Source organism: Myripristis murdjan, chromosome 3, assembly GCF_902150065.1.
Source record: "Myripristis murdjan chromosome 3, fMyrMur1.1, whole genome shotgun sequence".
Taxonomy (NCBI): Eukaryota; Metazoa; Chordata; class Actinopteri; order Holocentriformes; family Holocentridae; genus Myripristis; species Myripristis murdjan.
This window is the reverse complement of record NC_043982.1, coordinates 6,069,074-6,090,248: the sequence shown is the minus strand read 5'-3', so window position 1 is coordinate 6,090,248 and position 21,175 is coordinate 6,069,074. Positions and strand designations below refer to the sequence as shown.

Genomic DNA, 21,175 nt, shown 5'->3' with positions numbered 1-21,175 from the left:
CAAACCAAATGAATACAACTGTATTTATTTGTTAAGGAATTTTCTGTCAGGGAAATGAACAGTACAGTTTCTAGAGCTAACAGTTTTGACAGCTTAAATGCAACACAAGTTGTGCTCACAATGTGATATTGTCAGTTAAAACAATGCTAATTCTAAACAAGATAAATATTACAGCTTTATCAGAAATTCACAGGCTGGAAATACAAAACTTTGAACAGAAACAGAACAAGCAGTGGGAAAAACTGTATCCACACCAATACATAAAATAATAAATACAATAGGTCTTCCTAAGACAGACAAATGTTCTATTCATTTTGCAGTGAGCTGGCTTGTACAGGCATTGCACTGCATTTTAAATATGTGGCATATTATCAGTGTAAAAAAAAAAAAAAAAAAAACTGTGCAAGAAAACATGAATCCTAAAATCACACTCTGCTGGGGTTTGGCTTTTGCATGGGTCTCAGAGGAAAGACAGACCTAGCTACTCCTTACAGTACGATCCACTACTGACTTTACAGAGACGTCCTGCTTGGACACACGTCTACCTTCCTCTGAGAGCTCACCTGCAGCCTGTGTGTCTGAGTGGTAGGGGCTGCAAGCGCCGCTGTTATTTAGGATATTCAGCAGAACTGTGAGAAGCAGTGAGTGACTACAGGTCAATTGTTGAACATGTGCTATAGCTTTCAGCCGTTACTGAGCCTCTAAAAGTCTGCACACATTTAGATTCTCACATAAACATTTGAAGGTGATGGACTTTTTCATATTTTTGATGGTCATTTTGGCTTATTAGTTAAGGTTAGGGTTAGGCATTAGCTGCTTATGGTTAACATTAGGGGTGGCGAAAGAAACAGATTCACTCAAGTTTCACAATTCTTTTTTTGCCATTTTTTGAATTTTTTTTTTTTTAATTACTGAATTAAAGTAAATACATTATTGTCATATGAAACTAGATGACCTAAGGAATCCGTTGGCACCAATCATTTCATGCTTAGAAGTTGGCATACAGACTAAATACTGCTTCAAAGTTAGGCTACATTTTGGTGAGGGAAAAACTGGCATGGCCTTTTTCAAAGGGGTCCTTGACCTCTGACCTCAAGTATGAATGTGTTGTTTTGGCCTGTGGTAAAATGGTGTATTTGTGCAGACTGGGGCCTAAACAGTCTTGAATGTGTGGCGGAGTGTAGGAGGGTAGATTGAAGTTATTAGAAGTTAATATTGCTATGAGGAAAATGGAAAGCCAGACAACGCCACCTGGGGAGTTTCACCCCAGGAAATACTAAAGGACACAGGTTTGTTCCCAGTTAGGAGGCAGAGGCAAATATAATATTTAAATAAATTTTATTAAAGATAAGCAAAAATAATCAAAACCAAAAGGCAGGGGCTGGAGCTGCGGAAAAGGAAAAAAAAATAGTAAAAACAGCACAACTATAGACAATTTATAAATTACTTTATTACATTTAATGCTAAAAAGGCCTGAATATAAATTCTAAAAAAAAAGGACAATTACAAAAGCTAAAACACAGCCCAACTTAAGTGAAACTAAAGAGTAGAAAAAGGAGTAGAGGCCACTTGTGAGAGGCAGACTACACGGAGGGGTGCCTAGGGGTGCTACCGCTATTCACCAGTGGGCACAGCAACACAGCAAATGCAGCAAACCTCACACAAGACAATGGTGCACAAATGCACCGTGGGAGCTTCCCTTCACTGTCCACTGACGATGGAGGAGATTTTACTGCTTTGCTGTCAAGTTGAAATCATTCTGATTCAGCTGTGAATTTGGCGGCTGGTGTTCATGTTAACATATAAATGACGTACGTTGATAAGATTCTATATGTTTGTCCCAGCTTCTATATGTTTGTCCCATTTATCTAGCAGGAGCCAGGTCGCTCAGTGAAGTGAGTGTGTGTGACAGGCGGGTGGAAACATCCATACTACTACTACCACTATTACTGATAGTACTACTACTACTACTACTACTACTACTATTACTACTACTAGAACTACTACTATTATAACCAATAATAATAATAGACCAAAAATGCGAGTGTATTACAGTAAACTCAGTTAAAGACATTGAAACTGTTGTAGACATTTATTGTTTTCCTGTTTCCGAGGTCACGTGCTACAAACACTAAAACGTGACGTCACATTAGAAACCTAGAGACAGGCAGAAAGTTTTGGATGCCAATTTCTTTGCTTTTTTAATGGGAATTTAAAGAATATATATAAAGTCTATCAAACTTCTAAACATTAGATAAAGTCATAAAACTGTCAGCCTGTGCTGTGAACTCTTTACAAAGTAATGAATGATGTCTTTTATTCTCTAATGATTTTATATTAATGGAATCTATTTTTCCTGATGATTTTTCATTTTATCTTTTTAAATGCATACTCTTGTTTCTTTGTACATTATATTTAACATGTCTGAAATGTTTGTATATTTGAATGTATTTTCAAAAAAGCTTGTTTTTTTTGCTTCCCACAAAATAACAGAATTCTACCAGAATATGTATACCCCAGAGCAACATAAAAACATGAAGAAAAGACTGATTGCATTGTGGGTTTTTAAGACGATAAATCTCCTGGAAACAATGTTATTGAAGACTTTAAATCAATCAACCAATCTTTATTTATATAGTGTCAAATCACAACAAAGGTTATCTCATGATGCTTTACAGGAAGAGCAGGTAAAGACCACGCTCTACAAATGACAGAAGAAAACAAACAAAGAAAGCCAACAGATTCCCTCCTGAGCATGCTCTTGGCGACAGTGGCAAGGTAAAACTCCCCTTTAACGGGAAGAACCCTCAGGTAGAACCAGACTCAGGGCGGGCGGTCATCTACCTCGACCGGTTGGGTGGAGAGGTGAGAGAGAGACAAAGAGACAGAGACAGGGAGATAAGGGCAAACTGGGACAAATGACAACAACAGAAGACCAGAGTATCCTGACAGGTAATCTAGATGGTAGTGACACGCAGCATCCAGCCTTCTGGTCTGCAGCTGGATGACCTTCCAGGATGAGCAGGACAATATGACCTAGACAAGACACAGAAAGCACAACGAAAGCAAAGGGGCCGAGGACAACAATAACATGCACCGAGTAAAAAGGAGAGGAGTTGGAATCGGAGGGGTGGGGGTGGGGGTGGAGGGGTATAGAGGGGGAGAGGAAGAGAAAAGAAGAAAAGAGAAGAAGAGGGAAGAGGAAGATGAGGAAAGAGGAAAGTGCTCAGAGCATGATATGGAGTCCCCCGACAGTCCAGGCCCATAGCAGCATAACTAAGGGCTGGTCCAGGGCAACCTGGGCCGACCCTAACTATACGCTTTGTCAAAGAGGAAGGTTTTAAGTCTACTCTTAAAGGCAGAGAGAGAATCTGCCCTCCAAACCGAGACTGGAAGTTTGTTCCACAAACGTGGAGCCTGGAATTGGAAGGATCTGCCTCCTGTTCCAGTCTTAGAAATTTGGGGAACCACCAGTAAACCTGTTTTTTGAGAGCGCAGTGCCCTGGCAGAGATCAGTTCAGAGATCAGTTAACTCCTTTTTTCAGTTCTTATGTTTGAAGAAGTCCTAGATAATATACCACTACCTGCAAGCCTCTGCCAAGGACAATAATACCAAAACCAAATGAGGACAGTTTGTAGACTGAGAATTGGATGCCAGTTTCTCTCTCTCTCTCTCTCTCTCTCTCTCTCTCTCTCTCTCTCTCTCTATATATATATATATATATGTATATATATATATATATAGATAGATATATAGATATATATATATATCTATATATCTATATACATGTAGATCTATAGATACAGATATAGACACGCATATATATGTATGTATGTTTGTATATGTACATATACATATCCACACAAACATACACACACATATACATACATACATATGTATATACATATACATACATATGTATGTATATGTATATACATACATATGTATGTACATGTATATGTACATAGGGTACATCTGGATACAGCTGTACCCTGTACAGAGATTTGTCCACCAGCCAGGCTCAGCTGGACCAGTCTAACCTGATCTCAGAGCAGTGAAAGAGCAGGTCCAGCGTGAACCTCAGCTGATGGAACTGACCTCAGGTCCCGTCTCCGTATCAAGGAAATGCACCGGAGACCGACCGGCCTGAGGACACACCTGCTGTGCAGGTCTCCGGTGGTCGGTGCAGCCTGCGCAGAGACTAGAGGCTACAGACTGGTGATCCTGAGTGATGCAGGCGCTCTCTGCTGCTACGAGGAGACGGCGCCTGCGTCACGGATGTCATGGAGACGTGGCATTGGCCTGCTGAACATCTGGTCGCAAGGACCGTGCTGCTGTCCGAACTGCACACACACACACACACACACACACACACACACACACACACATCCAAAGCTTTTTCATGTGATAAATAAATAAACGTATGATCCCTGGGTTTAACACCATAAGAGATTCTCAGCTTAAATGAAGCGCGACCACATGGAAACTGAAAGCAAATGCAACTGAATTCAATGAAATTAACATCGTACAATCCTATATTTTGCACAAGAGGTGGGGAGAGATTCTCTGATTGGCTTTAAACTGCTGGTGAAGAATCGGCAGTTTTTGCAGAATTAGTTTGTGCAAAATCAGCTTTCATTTTGAAATGATCCTCTCAAGTGGAGAGAGCTGCGAGCTGATCTCAGATCATTTGAGATCAGTGTTAGATGGCTGAACAGAGAGAGATTTTCTCTCTAATGTAAGTCCTGTAGCTCTGTCCCCTCACAATGAGACCAGTCACAGCTCAGCTCACAGCTCGGGTCATTCTAGACAAATCATGGCTTAGCTCACACAATGTTTTCTGCAGCATTGGTGATGTGTAGATATTGTTCTTTGTATATGCATTTCATTGTAGCACAATTTACACAATGAAGGAAAAGCAATTCTTCCACAACAATAAAACTGAAGAACTTTTTCTTCAACTGACATGTAGGCTATTATATGGGGCTTAGAGCCAGTTAGCCAGTTACCTGATTACTTCATCTGATGAAATTAGAGCAGATTGTATGAATGTAGAGAAATGTAGGCTATCATATTTAATTTTTGAATCTTATCTACCCTATATACCCTACCCTATATGCCATCAGTATATGTACTAGAAATAGACTGTTGCTTACTGGTGTATTTGCATGTTTTAGCCCATTCGATATAATATACACATATCAACCAAAAACATCCTAATGTTATGAGGTGTGAAAATCTGTAATGTCAGTGTGTCTGCAGATGGATGAGTGAAAAACTGGTGAGTGTGGGGTGTTGCATGAGAGGAACAAAACCTAACCAGGCCAACGCCAACCAAACGAGAAATGTGGTGCCATCAGGGTGGATGAGAGGGAGAAAGAGAGAATGGGAGGGGGCCTTTTAACCCCTGGGAGCCTCCGCCCACCAGCAACTTGCAACACAGGAAGACACACATACACAACAACAACAGGGGGAAACACATACCCACACCCAGCAGGCCCTGCTAGGCAGGAGGCCGTCACATATTCATTAAAGGCCCCATGCTGTACACTTTTCCAAGGTTTTATTTTAACTGTTGATATCCCCGGCAAGATGTATTTCTTTCATGGTCCTGAACCAAAGAAATGGTTGGGAGTGACTGCTCCATCACTTGGCTGCTTGGCTCAGGAAGTGTAAATTGCTCAGGTTGGTTGGCGTCTTCATTACAATCTGAGGTGGTTTCACCCTGCCTAGTGGCTGACTCCACTTGGTTTTCAGGGTGTTCTCCAGGTTGCATGCTGTCTGAAGAAACTTCCTTGACAGGTGAGAAAGAGAGGGAAACGTTCACATTGTCCCTCCTTTTATGGGATAGCTGAGGAGTGTTTGGTTGAGGGCTCTGCCTGAGGCGGGCAGGTGTGTGGGCCAGATGAGCAGGTGAGGCATGAGACAGAGCAGTGGATCGGCAGGTGATTCTTCCAGGAGTTAGGGTGAGGGAGGAGCCGAGGGACGCCTGAGGCAACACCCTCTGGCAGAAAACAAGTCCTGGAGATTCCCACTCCTCAAGCCATCCTAATTTGGCCAGCAGTCACTGACTATGTTTACATGAACAAAATAGATTCTGAAAAAGACAATATTCATGCTAAGCTGTTTTTCTGGCTAATTAAAATTAGTATGTGCCCCACAAATTGCTAACTGGTCTGTGGGAAATACTACATGTTAAAATGGTTAACAGTTTTTCAGATGTAAAGCCAACATTTACATTAGCTAATTGTTCCTCTTAATAGAACAACAAGTTGTAAGGTAGTTGCCCTGTAAAGCTACTACAAAGGTTACCACTGTCTGAAGGTTAGTTGTGTGCTTCAGGAACGTTGGTTTTAATGTTAAAACTGACAGAAAACTAATGTTGAGATTATATTCCCACAGTGGTCTGGGAAGCTGAATGGTCAGGGAAGGTTGGATACCACAGACTGGCAGCACGTCACCATCAGTGAACAGACAGAGACTGAGGAAATTCCCGTCTACACAAACTGTAACATTTCCATTTGTCCAATTTACTGGAAACAGTGAGCAGCAGCAGTAACAAATATAAGATGTTGAGGTGTTTTTAAGGTGTTTTGTGTCAGTTCATTGCCAGTGAATTAAGATGTTCGCCTGTTCCTACTGAGCTTCATGAGCACAGAGTTAAGTGAGAGAATTATCTTTAATGTCTTGTGCTCTAAATGTTGTTTCAGAGGCTTTCTTCAAAACCACCTGCTCATTCTCCCTCACCTGCTCTGCACAATCTGTATGTCTCTTTCTTAATCAACTATTGTTTCCTGGACCAGGGGTCCTTGAGGATCCTCCAGGGGAACCACAATAGAGCAAAATACTTTCCCTGTAATTAATTTCACTAAAAATTTGTTAGCATTTATCTCAACACAGTGTCAGTATTTTAAAATTCAAAGTGAAGCAATGTAAACAAGATCAAATTCACTTTATTTAGTTTAGTACATTGCTTCACTTGAAAAAGCTTTGGATGTGTGTGTGTGTGTGTGTGTGTGTGTGTGTGTGTGTGTGTGCGCACACACAGACACACACACACACACACACACACAAATTCAACAATGGAGAATGTGGACCTGTAGCCATTGTGACGTCATGCCGTCCGTCACAAACCAGTGCAGGTGATTGTAAAATATTGAGCAGTGTTCCAGGTGTTGTCTGTGCTGCGCGTGCGATGTCATCATTTAGTTGACTGTGACGTCAGTCGGAGTCTTTAAAAGGCCAGGTCGGCAGCAGGTGTGTGTCACATACCTGTTGCTGGTCAGCAGGTGTGTGTCCAGCACACATGCTGGTGTTGGTCTTTGACTGGTCTATCAACCGGTTTGGGTCGCCTTGTCAAAGTGTGGCCCAACGTAGTATGTGTAAGCTCTCCATTGGAGAGCTTACACATAGGAGAGTCTCCAAGTTCAGCTGTTGAGTGTTTCACTCTCTTCAGTCCGGTCGTAGACTGAGCAAAGACCAAGCGAGTCTCGTCTTTCCCAGGCGGGCTCTCCAGCTGGCTCTGCCAGCTGCACAGCAGGTGTGTCCTCAGGCCGGTCTCCGGTGGTCGGTGCAGCCTGCGCAGAGACTAGAGGCCACAGACTGGTGATCCTGAGTGATGCAGGCGCTCTCTGCTGCTACGAGGAGACGGCGCCCGCTTCACGGATGTCATGGAGATGTGGCATTGGCCTGCTGAACATCTGGTCGCAAGGACCGTGCTGCTGTCCGAACTGCGCCGCCATGATGCGCCAATGACTGCTCCGTGGCTTCTCAACAGGGGATGAATACCGTCTTTTGGACCACGGGTCGTTGCCGTTACAGCCATACCGCCTGCGCCTGCTCCTTGATACGGAGACGGGACCTGAGGTCAGTTCCATCAGCTGAGGTTCACGCTGGACCTGCTCTTTCACTGCTCTGAGATCAGGTTAGACTGGTCCAGCTGAGCCTGGCTGGTGGACAAATCTCTGTACAGGGTACAGCTGTATCCAGATGTACCCTATGTACATATACATATACATCATATGTATGTATATGTATATACATATGTATGTATGTATATGTGTGTGTATGTTTGTGTGGATATGTATATGTACATATACAAACATACATACATATATATGCGTGTCTATATCTGTATCTATAGATCTACATGTATATAGATATATAGATATATATATATATATATATAGAGAGAGAGAGAGAGAGAGAGAGAGAGAGAGAGAGAAACTGGCATCCAATTCTCAGTCTACAAACTGTCCTCATTTGGTTTTGGTATTATTGTCCTTGGCAGAGGCTTGCAGGTAGTGGTATATTATCTAGGACTTCTTCAAACATAAGAACTGAAAAAAGGAGTTAACTGATCTCTGAACTGATCTCTGCCAGGGCACTGCGCTCTCAAAAAACAGGTTTACTGGTGGTTCCCCAAATTTCTAAGACTGGAACAGGAGGCAGATCCTTCCAATTCCAGGCTCCACGTTTGTGGAACAAACTTCCAGTCTCGGTTGGAGGGCAGATTCTCTCTCTGCCTTTAAGAGTAGACTTAAAACCTTCCTCTTTGACAAAGCGTATAGTTAGGGTCGGCCCAGGTTGCCCTGGACCAGCCCTTAGTTATGCTGCTATGGGCCTGGACTGTCGGGGGACTCCATATCATGCTCTGAGCACTTTCCTCTGTCCCCATCTTCTTCTTCCCTCTTCTTCTCTTTTCTTCTTTTCTCTTCCTCTCCCCCTCTATACCCCTCCATCCCCACCCCCACCCCTCCGATTCCAACTCCTCTCCTTTTTACTCGGTGCATGTTATTGTTGTCCTCGGCCCCTTTGCTTTCGTTGTGCTTTCTGTGTCTTGTCTAGGTCATATTGTCCTGCTCATCCTGGAAGGTCATCCAGCTGCAGACCAGAAGGCTGGATGCTGCGTGTCACTACCATCTAGATTACCTGTCAGGATGCTCTGGTCTTCTGTTGTTGTCATTTGTCCCAGTTTGCCCTTATCTCCCTGTCTCTGTCTCTTTGTCTCTCTCTCTCCCCTCTCCACCCAACCGGTCGAGGTAGATGACCGCCCGCCCTGAGTCTGGTTCTACCTGAGGGTTCTTCCCGTTAAAGGGGAGTTTTACCTTGCCACTGTCGCCAAGAGCATGCTCAGGAGGGAATCTGTTGGCTTTCTTTGTTTGTTTTCTTCTGTCATTTGTAGAGCGTGGTCTTTACCTGCTCTTCCTGTAAAGCATCATGAGATAACCTTTGTTGTGATTTGACACTATATAAATAAAGATTGGTTGATTGATTGAAAGTCTTAAATAACATTGTTTCCAGGAGATTTATCGTCTTAAAAACCCACAATGCAATCAGTCTTTTATTCATATTTTTATGTTGCTCTGGGGTATACATATTCTGGTAGATTTTATTTTTCTTAAGAAATGTTGATTATCAAAAAGAATGGCATTTGTATAGAAAAAAGGTTACATATTTAGGTGTTGTTGTTGCCAAGAGTAAAAAAGAATGGCATGACATGCCCGTTAAACTTATAATAGATAAAATAAAGAAGAAATTTAGCATCCTCAGCATGATGTTGACTTGTTCATCTTACTTCAGTTTTTGCCATTTTACTTGTAGTTAAGAGACTGATAAATCAGTTGACAGGTGGATCTCATGTGATTGTCATGAAATTACAGGAAGTGTAGAGGATTAACTAATTATATGTAATTAACTTACAAATTAATTGTAATTGTAATGTGTTTCAGTTAGTGAGAAAAAGTAATTAAACTACAGTTACAAATCAAACTGTTGGTGATTACAAATGGGTTACCTCTGATTAAATGTTATTTTTGGCAAAAAGCTTATATGTAGAATATAATAACACAGGTCAGCAAAGCTGTAGTGACAAATCTGAGTGCAACACCATCAAGTGTAGCCACTGACTTGTACATAATAATAAACTGGAATTCTTTAGCAAACAAACCAAATGAATACAACTGTATTTATTTGTTAAGGAATTTTCTGTCAGGGAAATGAACAGTACAGTTTCTAGAGCTAACAGTTTTGACAGCTTAAATGCAACACAAGTTGTGCTCACAATGTGATATTGTCAGTTAAAACAATGCTAATTCTAAACAAGATAAATATTACAGCTTTATCAGAAATTCACAGGCTGGAAATACAAAACTTTGAACAGAAACAGAACAAGCAGTGGGAAAAACTGTATCCACACCAATACATAAAATAATAAATACAATAGGTCTTCCTAAGACAGACAAATGTTCTATTCATTTTGCAGTGAGCTGGCTTGTACAGGCATTGCACTGCATTTTAAATATGTGGCATATTATCAGTGCAAAAAAAAAAAAAATGCTGATAGGAATAAGTGAACTGACTGATAATGCAGCCGGCATGTGGCTTAGTAGTGGTAAGTTGTGTCATCCAACATTCTGCAGGCATGTATGATGTGCATTATAAAGACACTTAATGTAAACTTGATGCACCAGTTGGATAAGAAAAAGCACTGCTGGGATAGTGTGAGGTAAGCGTGTAAGATGATGTGTCCTCATCTGAACCTGGAAAAGTGCAAGAAAACATGAATCCTAAAATCACACTCTGCTGGGGTTTGGCTTTTGCATGGGTCTCAGAGGAAAGACAGACCTAGCTACTCCTTACAGTACGATCCACTACTGACTTTACAGAGACGTCCTGCTTGGACACATGTCTACCTTCCTCTGAGAGCTCACCTGCAGCCTGTGTGTCTGAGTGGTAGGGGCTGCAAGCGCCGCTGTTATTTAGGATATTCAGCAGAACTGTGAGAAGCAGTGAGTGACTACAGGTCAATTGTTGAACATGTGCTATAGCTTTCAGCCGTTACTGAGCCTCTAAACGTCTGCACACATTTAGATTCTCAAATATGTCAAATCCAGTGGTTCTACTTAATCAACAGGTTAGTTAGTATGGTTCAAGCAGGAGCAGCCTGCACCTTGTGTAGAGGAGGAGCTCATGCTGGGGACAATCAGTTCATGACTTCATAGCTATTTATGCATGTACTGCAGCCAACAATGGTAGTAAAAATATGATCAACTTAGCCCAAAGGTTGTCAACACATGTAAACAAACCTTTTTCACATGTAAAACACATTTAAAACTAATTCCAGAGGCAAATACTGTAAGTCCTTGTATGAAAAACTCAACCCGTTCAAGAATGAAAAGATCACCAATTATCTGTGATGTCTGTCTAGGATAAGCACGATTTTGTTAATGTTAAAATTTAAGAAATGCCAAATATTAGACTGCTTTGTTTCTCCATTTTCTACACAGGCTATTTTACAATATTTTCTTACATACTGAGTGATGTCAAGTACTCTAACCCCTTGTAATATTATTCAACTGTATAAACTTATTCTTATTATCCATTCAAAACAATAAAAAGAAAACTTCTCTGTAACAATATTCTTAGACAAAATATTATTCTGAGCTCCAGTGATGGAACATTATGCACCATCATTTGAATTCCTCCAGTGTCACCAACCACCATCAGCAAAAGCACTTTGCTAATCAAATCACTGGCACGCCTTTGTATTCATATTTATGTCCAAAGTAAACGCTCCTTTCAAACTAAGGTGCTATTAGTGTCAGAACTACAAACTTGAACACCCATATTTTTCAGCAAAAAATATTAACATCTACATGTTCTATACAAGGAGGATGGTCCTCAAGATATTTCAGTTGGTACTTTAAACATAAGGTAAACTTTTAAACTGAAGAAAATGTCCAAACAAATGGCTTCAACATTAGTTTGATACCCAACATTTGGGCAAATGCTAGCTTAGTGACTGCAACAATAACATAAGACAAATGTTGAACGGCTGGTCATAGATAAGGCTGCTGGGAGATCATGGGCACGTCCCTGACACACTTTTGGTTAACCACTCCCAAATGTCTAAACATGATGACTTTCAAGCCCTACATATTATTATGTGAACGGATTCTAGGATCACCTTTTAACCCTCTGTTGTACCCTCCATCTCTGTCAAGTGCGTCAGCCACTGATGATCTGCTGAAATTAACATTCACAGAGCTGCTCAAAGTGGAAAAAAAAATACGCTGGCACATCTCAGGAAGAGCAGTTATTTGGAAACTGGTCCACCTCATGGCTAATCATACTGTCCCAAGAACAAGTGATTTGCATCCTTGCTCCATCAGTATGGAAACACTACTTCAAACATTTAGCTAAAAAAAGTTAACATAGAAAAAGATAAGTTCTTTATTTTATTTATTTATTTTTTTAACATCCAGCCATTTCCCCTTGGCCAGTACTTGGTCAAGGTGTGGCGCCTCACAAACAGGTGACTCAATCCAGAGTTTAGCAGGCAAACCTGTTGAACTTCCCCTGTCTGTGAACACATAGTGAATGATGATGGACCATGTCTTCTTTATTTTTTCCATTCTAATTTTGTATCTATGGAAGATAATGGCAGAGGTTGTGAAACCAAGTAAAAATTGAAGTGTTTCACCTGGCGACACTATGTTGCTTTAATTGCTATGAATATGAGCAACATTTTCTGTTGAGAATCAGAATAATAGAGCTAAATTTAAAAAAAAAAAAAGTTTAAAACCTAAACCTACCAAAGGTGTAAGGCTACAGAGAATATTGAGATATGATTTCTCAATGAAAATATTCTGTTCAAAATGTGGTACAATGTGAAAATGTGAAGAATGCGCATATAGTCAAGGGAAAAGTACTTTGCCTAAGCAACTGAATTAATGGGTAAAACATTCAACACCCAGTTTTGTCCTTTCAGACATGTAGTGGTTGCACTGGGTGTACAAGACATTTAGTTTTTGTTTCTTTGCAGTGCCTCACACAGGTTGTGGTTTGGATCTGGTTCCTGAGTCATGATCTCAACACACTCCCATTCTCCGCTACAGCTCGACCTTTTCACTGCCTCGACCACCGTCTGCACATACAACCCATCCTCAAATGTTGGCGCCATGGCAACTGGTCCATGAGCCCAACACCTGCGCTCCTCATGTGCCTGAAAAGACTGTCTCAGTGCTGTTACCATGGAGCTCAGCCCCCGAAGGTGAGGCAAGGGCATCTCTCGGACCTCTGGTCCAACCCACCCACTGTCTCCTAGCAACAGCTCCTCACCATTACAACCATTGCGCTGTCCATACAGTTCTGTCCCCCTGGCAACCAATCTCCCTGTGGATCCAACTATCATCACCTCATGCACGAACGACCCTGGCATGTTGAAGTTCAGGGTCACGGTGCAACACACACCACTTGAGCCAGTCCCGGAGCCAGACCCAGGTCCACCCATCAACATCTGGAAGAAACAGAAATCATCGCTTGTGACGCGGCGAATGCCACGGATTGACCCATTTTGCTGTACAAAGGTCCGCAGTAAACCGTGCACACGCTGGGCCCGCGCTCCAGTTAGATGACTTAAAAGGTCAATGATGGCTGAGCCGACCGTGTGTAGGCCGCCTCCTCCCATGAGCTCCTCACAGGTCCACCCGTATGACTGGTCCAGGAGGCTGGGGCCGTACACTCGGACATCACACACCTGCACGTCACCCACATATCCTTCCACCAGCAGCTGGCGCATTGCAACAAAAGCTGGCAGGAAGCGTAGGGTATTACCCACAATGCTGAGCAGCTGGGGGTAGTACCGGGCTGCAGTCACCATTTTGAAAAAATCCACAGCAGTTGCGGCTTTCTCACACACAACATTTTTACCGATGCCTGTAGAGAGAGGGGAAAATCACTGGGTTATTCTCCTCATTAAAATGCAAAAGATTTACTGATCCTCCCAGGAAGTAAAGATAACAAGTTATGCTGCAATGTAAGAATTTTTCAGATTAAATAATGCAGTCTTGCAAATCTCGAAGTTCACTCATGCTACTTGCTCCTTGATTTCATTTGGGCTGACTTGCACGGCAACAAAACACAGATCAACATTTCAGTTTATTTCAATGTTATTCAATTTATACTGATGCTGTAGGTTATGGTGGTAAGCAACATTTTTCAAAATTGTTCTAAACCTGCCTTTCTCGTTACATGTTAATACATTTTATATAGGTTTAAACATGACTTTTAGATGTAAGGTTGACTTTGTGGTATAAGTACAGAGTAGACAGTTCATGTACACAGAGAATGTGAGTCTGTCTCTAGGCTTGATATTAAAATACATATTTTTTAAAAAATCAAAAGTCTTCTGTCACTATATGTGATAGCAGTTTTTGAATATCTAGAGACGCAGACCTCAAAGCACCATGGAAGTTGTTGGACATGGGAAGGCAAGTCTTTTGGTGGGGACACACTCAGGAAGTGGGAATTAAAACAGGAAGTTGAGGTCAACACTCAGGAATTCCACTAGATAAGTTAACATCATAGACACAGCCTCCTCTAACATAGCAATGTGTTTGCTTCAAACTATTGATAACAATTCTGATGGGGGGGGGGGGGGGGGGGGAAATCACACTATCAGTGTAAATATGTGTTTGGCATGGGGAGTAGGCAGGATAATCCATGATATCTCCCTGAGCTGTGATTATGGCCATGATCAACAATGCTCAAGAACAAAACCTGAGAGGGGACCCATTTGAGCAGTAAAATATGCCCCTCTCCGCCATCCAGGGAGCATTGTGGTGAAAGGCAAAGTGTCTGAATCAGTTCCAGAGCCAGAGCTGCCAGCAGCCAGGCCCCAGCAGGGTCAGGCCACATGAGCAGCTTTCATACCTCAGATTATGGGGTGAGTGATATGTCCTTTAACATCCAGATATTTCAGGGTATTTTTGCAGTAACAATATTCATGATGACATTTGACACTAAAGTATGTATTATAATTAATTTGGAACTGCAAAAGGTGAAAGAACACACATCTAAAAAAAATTAAGTGTCTCCAACTGAGAGCGGCGGAAAAGGTAAATTAACAGCCAACTAAGTAGCCTTTATTTTGGTTTTGAATTCATTGCAAGTGCTGTAATTCATGAAGCTAGTGTTTCTCCATGCAGTTTTCAAACAATCAAGATGTATTGCTGGCCAACAGTTAAAATATTCTGGTGATCTTCATTGACCATAATCTGTTGTACCTACGATGCAGTACATCTGTGTCCCTCTGAATCAGTGTGTCTCTATCAACAAATTGAATGGAGACTATTTGAAATGTAGCTTCAGTATTCACATGGAAGTACAGCATCCAGATGTTACAGTGCCAACAGGCAATATTAATTCTTGATCACCACATACATTATATAAAAACAACAACAATATTTCTAAGTTTAAAGGGAAACATCCAGCAACAGCAACAGCCACTACCTCCCACTGCCTTAAATGACCATAGTTATTTTTAACAGAAAGGAGACAAATAATGATCCAACAGCTTCAGCAACAAGGAAATAATGCTCCTCACTACTGTGTTTTGTCTTTTGTTGACAGTAAAACCTGTAATGCTCAGCAAATCTTTGTTTGTGCACAGTGCAAAACCAAAGGGGGAAAGATCTGAGGTGTCCACATGCTGCAGTACAGACACATAACCTGCTTACATGCTAATTGGGTTAAAATTTTAACTATCGGAGCAAGCAAATGCAGACATTATTTTCTGACACATCATTTGACTGGACCATTTTATGTTAACCAGTGTGATAAGGGGCCAAAATTACAAGCACTCCGTTGATTGTCACATGGAAAAATTGAGTGCAAAATTAAAAATTCTTGGAGGGATTTAAGATCCTGACATCTTCATTACACTGACAGCACAGAAATTTTCCAATTAAAGCTTTTTCAAAGATACTACACCGAATAAGGACACTGATTACATGTCACTGCAGAGTGTAATACAGTATTTAGACTGTGTTTGACATAGTGCATGTTAGTGAGTCCGTGTCTGTTTATGATATTTACCCAGTGCTTTGACAGCAATCTGCCGAGTCATGGAGGGTGGAATGTAGATGCAGACAAGGTCGACGTCTTGGTGCAGCAGCACGTCGTCCGACCGGCTGGTGTGAAATGGAATGCCAAGTTCTTTCGCCAAACAACCAGCTTCCTCCTCGCTTCGCCCCCAGAGTGCGTGAACCTCAAACCCTTCTGCTTGCAACAGCGGCACCAGCACGCGGGATGTGCTCCCTGTGCCGAACACACCGACTCCCGGCAGCATAGCAGCGCCACTCTCTCCAGCCTCACGTCTGAACCATAGCCAGCTGCCCCGACATCCCGGCAGGCTGCCTCCGTTTCACCTGTCTCTCAAGGCCTCCGTTGTTATGCAGAGATCAGGCACAGTTTACCTGTAAGAACAAATGGCGTGACTATGCTAACAAACATGTCCCAGAGCGGCCCATACCAGTTCCTCTTATCAGCAGTTTCTGACAGGCTACTTGGGTGGTGTCGCACCCCATAGTTGACATGCCAGTCCTGAGATGTTCCACATAATTAAATGCCCTCTCCGCCGCCACTTCTAGAGCAATTTCTGTGTGAGCATGTATTGTCTCATCTGACAGAAAATGCAAGTAATTTGGTGGAATACATTCATAAATACTGTGCACAGGTCAGAGTGTCTGTTGTTGCTGTGTGCTCCTATTGTATTACAGAGGTGTAAAACTATTTCCTCATTACAAGATATCAGAACACTGTTTCCACAATTAGGAGGATGAGGAGATTTGAATGTGCTACATTTGCGCATATGGTTTGATTGGGATATTTCATGCAAAGAGACTTGCTGAAACTGCACACCATCTGTGCACACCTGCAAACATTACAGGGATAGGTTGGATTTACACTCACCAAACTGCGAATGCAATCCTGCATAGCCAGAAATATTTAAGTCTTTAAGAGCTCAGAGTAAGATCTCAATTACAATGCACAAATTCCCTAGGAAAGAACAACATAGACTCTGTGTTAAAGCTAGTTTGATGTTAGTTGTATTTTTTCCTTTCATTAAACATTTTTAGATGTCATTATATATTTGATTTTTATACTGTATAAGCCATAAATGACGCCATACAATACCATTAGGTAATTTTGGCATTGCATGTTGGCAAGGTAGTACAGATACACCCCATGAACATCACTATCTGGCACCTCTGTTACAGTAAACTCCTGCTTCCCCACTATTAACAGTTGGATGAAGCTGAATTATGGATTTAAGGTCGTTTCAGCAGCAAATGGCAAAAAAAAAAAAACAACCCCAAAACAAAACAAAACAAAACAATAATTTCAAATAAGATCACTGTAAATGGGGCCACACAAACATAGACAACACCAGTTTAAGCACTGCAGCATGTTAAGTACAACTTCCACGGTATGAAGCAGTATGAACTGCAGCATTATTCGGAGAGGTCCCAAAAAATGCTAGACTGTGTTAAGCTATTTGTGTGTACAAAATATATATTTTCAACAACAGCATTGGTTCTACATTGTTTTTGTAAATTTACTTGATGAGAGGGGACGCTACGACCATTTAAATTTACTTTAGATCCCCATATATGGTTAATTTGCTCCCTACAGCCCGATCTGTGAGGCGAGACACAGAGAGACCTGAATGCGGATGTCTGAGTGCACCTGCACACAGCCTGTGACCCAGAACAGGGCTTTAAAATGAGCTCTCCGTCCTACTAGAAATGCTGCAGTAACGTTACTAAGCTCTCTCATACACCCTAACAACATCTCACGTTACCTCTTTACATTAGCATTCACCTCACAGCTGGTAAAAATCCTTACTCTCACGACTGAGAACAAAACCTAGCCATATTGTTGTCCGCCCGGTCAGATAACAATAGCTATGCCCCACAACATTCACACACTGCTGTCGAGATCCATAAATGTCAGCTGTAAGTGGGGCTAGACAACTTAAAACATTAGCGAAAATTACCATGGCCATAACTGCATCAATTAGCGTTCATATCAATACCTAGCTAGCTAGTTAACCTAGCTACTACCGGTAGCATGCGGTATTGGGGCTTTCTTGATAGCATGATCATTAGCTGGCTAATGCTAGCTGGTCAGACAGTCCCGACAGCAAATGCAGTCAAACTCGTCCTTATTAAAAACGAGAACACAGCCGTCATGTCTAAAGTCTCTGAGACTACAACTTGTGCCATTTAAACCACGGGCCGGAGCGAGAAAAGAAACCATAACCAATACATTTCACATTACCGTTTTGGGTTACACTACACCAAAAGTTGGCAAGCAGGTAATTTAGTTTACAAGTGGCAATAAACCGTTAAGTATAAAAAAGACGACAATCCAAAATTGTCCCTACCGCTGACTTTAGTTAATGTAAAACAAGATAAGCAGAATTAAGCTTACTTATTTACCCAGGGACCGTCAGCGTCGACGGTAGGCGTTGAGCCGGGCGCTGCCCAGTTGCTAGTGGTTACTTGACTGCGATGTGGAAGAGATAGTTTAAATATATGAAGATGGCTCACCACTGGAAGAGGCATGAGGAAAACATGGTTTCGGCTGGGGTTAAACACCTAAATATACCTTAAATCAGCGCAAATATGACTTATGCCGTATTGCATTTGAGATAAGAAGGGATAAATAAAAACGGTGTACGTCTGAACCTCTGTTTTACAGGTGCAATACCCAAGCAAGGGCCGAAACAATTTTTTTTCTGATCAGAGTGGAACCATTGAAATACACTAATCTCCCATGATTCCCTGCGCGAAGACCTCTGGTGCTATTCGTTGTTCAGTGCATTCGGCCCAGGGCACTGCAGCTGGTAGCTACTCGGAGCTCTTTCTTCTAAACACTCTTTGTTGTTGTCACCCACACAAGCTACAGGAAAGCGTAAGAGGACTTCCTTCCCGATTTTCAAAATTTTTGTTCTCATGAGAAACAGCTACGTACATAACACCAAGTATCAAAGAAAAGAAAGTTAACAATTATGTTAATTAAAATGAGACACTTAAACGCAATAATTTAATATTTAAATTTCTCAAATGACGCATAAAACTGACGCATCGAGAGGCATTACAGTAAAATACTCGGATTATATTTTATTGATATTTGTGTCCAGTAATTTCTCATAATATTGACATTGTCAGACATTTCCCTAATCATTTTCACCTTCCCCAACCTGTTTCTCCACAGCTAAATGATATGTCGTAATATTGTAAAGGTCCATTTAAGGCCCATAACTATATTCTGTGTAAAATACCACTGCTCCAAGTGGAACCTGCAGTTCAAATGTGGGCCTTTCAGCAATATTTCTAGCACCTCAGGATGTCTGATGAAAATATATTTAAATGGCTCCTCAATGTAAAGTAGCAGCAGCTTGACTCTGGCCTCTTGGACTTCATTCATTTTATTTATTTAAAACCTTGGAAAACACATTGAGGGAGAACATTCATTTTCAGTGGTGCTGAGGTACATGCAAAACACTCAGACAAAACTTAAATCAAACTGCAATAAAAGAAGAATACATGGTTATAGCAATTCAGAACAAGGTGAAGTAAAAAGTAAAAGTGTAGGACTTTACAGTGAGATAAATAAAACAGTAAGTGAAACAACAAACATTAAGAATAATAAACTGAGAGCGGATGTGAAGGCTACCAGCAGTCCCTGTTACATCCCTGTAATCCAGCATAGAGAGGAAAACTGCTTCAGTAATACACTTTCTTGTAAATAATGGGAAACAAGATTTATTTTTAAAAAGAAAGCCCAGTTTTAGTGTCTTTAGACTCAGGTTTAGACTTCTTTCCGCAGCAGGTTTTCACAGCAGCTGAAGCCTCTCTAGCCTGCTGGGACCATCCCAAGGAGTCAGGAGTAACACCAGCATTTTGAATATCCCCATGCTTCACCATGACAGCCCCCTCTTTATTTGTCCGCTAGTGGGCTTTGGGTTCCCATCAAAAAAGCACTACACACTGTTTAGGCCATACAGCTCCAAGCACACTCACTGTTTGAACACAGCCCAATTTGACTCCATGGTCCCAACCTCCTCTAGGATGCAGGAGATGACTTTCTGTATGTCAGAGTTGAAATCATCCTGGAAGAAGTCGTCCACCAGGTGTTTATAGCAAACTCTATGCACATTTGGGTTTGGGTGGTCTGTCTGACACCCTCTCCAGGCGATCTGATTGAACTCACCCTCAGATGGTGATTTATTGACATCCCAGCCCCTCTCCTCACCTGAGTGTCCAGACCATATGGCTTCAGCACTGATAACAGAAACTGCAAAGCTGATCAGTGACCTTTGACCCAAGGTGTCCTGATGCTGTGTACATTTGGGAACCTATTTCTGGTTAAACATGGTGGCTAGCACAGAAGCAACAGTACCATCCCCCTTCATTTTCATTAATCTTTATTTATACAGGAAAAAACCCCATTGAGACCCAGGGTCTCATTTACAAGAGGGACCCCCTTAAAGTTCTCCCCAGTCATGGCTCTCCAGGTCGCCCAGTCATCGCTAACATGAGTGTTGGATTATGGAGGACTGATCCACTGAGATGCACCACAGAGCAACACATGAGGTCACTCCTTCCTGTGGCCAGCAGACATTTTAACGCCTCTACTGGAGGGTCTGATACTCAGAGTTATGAACTGCATAACTGCACACTGTTTAACTGTTCATTTAACCATTTAACTGTGCCAGAATCCTTACATGTAAGATTTGACAACTAGTCCACAGTGCAATATCTCTGTGTATATATGGTGTATATAGGTAGACTTTTTACATATGCTCAGTTTATATTTCTATATTTATTGTTTTAATATTTTGTAGGATTAATGCACATATTCATACATAATGCACATGTTTATACTTTTTAACTACAACACAAATAAGATTAATGCACTTATTAATACATAATGCACCATTTCACTTATGTTTATAATATAGTCTTCTCTTGAGAATTTGAGGAGCTGCAACTGACCCAGTTTGCCCTTGGGGATCAATAAGGTATTTCTGATTCTGAGTCAGTGGGTAAAGCCTTCTCCAGCTCCTTACTCATCATCTGCTGTTAGGTATTATGTGCAAACAACAGTTAGACTTCTCTTGTCCACAACTTGTACTCACACAGAGACTGCCCCTGAGACTCTCCATACTTGCCTGGTCATCTTAGACAAGTCCTGAACAGAAGAAACACCAACCCTGTATTGTGGGACACTGTGCATGGATGTGCACCCAACTAGGTCCATTTGGGACCACATAGAAATGGAAGGTTCAGCCTGCAGCCTGGAAGGGAGATTATGTTACCT

General features: G+C 41.6%; 1 protein-coding gene across 4 annotated transcripts; it reads right to left on the bottom strand.

Annotated features, from left to right (window-relative positions):
* Positions 1-9,953: 9,953 nt before the first annotated feature.
* Positions 9,954-18,584, bottom strand: gfod2 (glucose-fructose oxidoreductase domain containing 2). 4 transcript variants are annotated; one of them, XM_030079756.1, is made up of 3 exons: positions 18,400-18,584; positions 15,881-16,260; positions 9,954-13,720 (listed from the first exon to the last, which is right to left on the bottom strand). In XM_030079756.1, the coding sequence occupies exons 2-3, from the start codon at positions 16,131-16,133 to the stop codon at positions 12,807-12,809; spliced, it is 1,167 nt and encodes a 388-aa protein (XP_029935616.1). In that variant the 5' UTR covers positions 16,134-16,260; positions 18,400-18,584; the 3' UTR covers positions 9,954-12,806. The 4 variants fall into 4 exon arrangements, with proteins under 4 accessions (XP_029935616.1, XP_029935600.1, XP_029935592.1 ...); XM_030079740.1 differs by having other exon boundaries at positions 18,289-18,404; XM_030079732.1 differs by lacking the exon at positions 18,400-18,584 and adding an exon at positions 18,281-18,396.
* Positions 18,585-21,175: the final 2,591 nt, after the last annotated feature.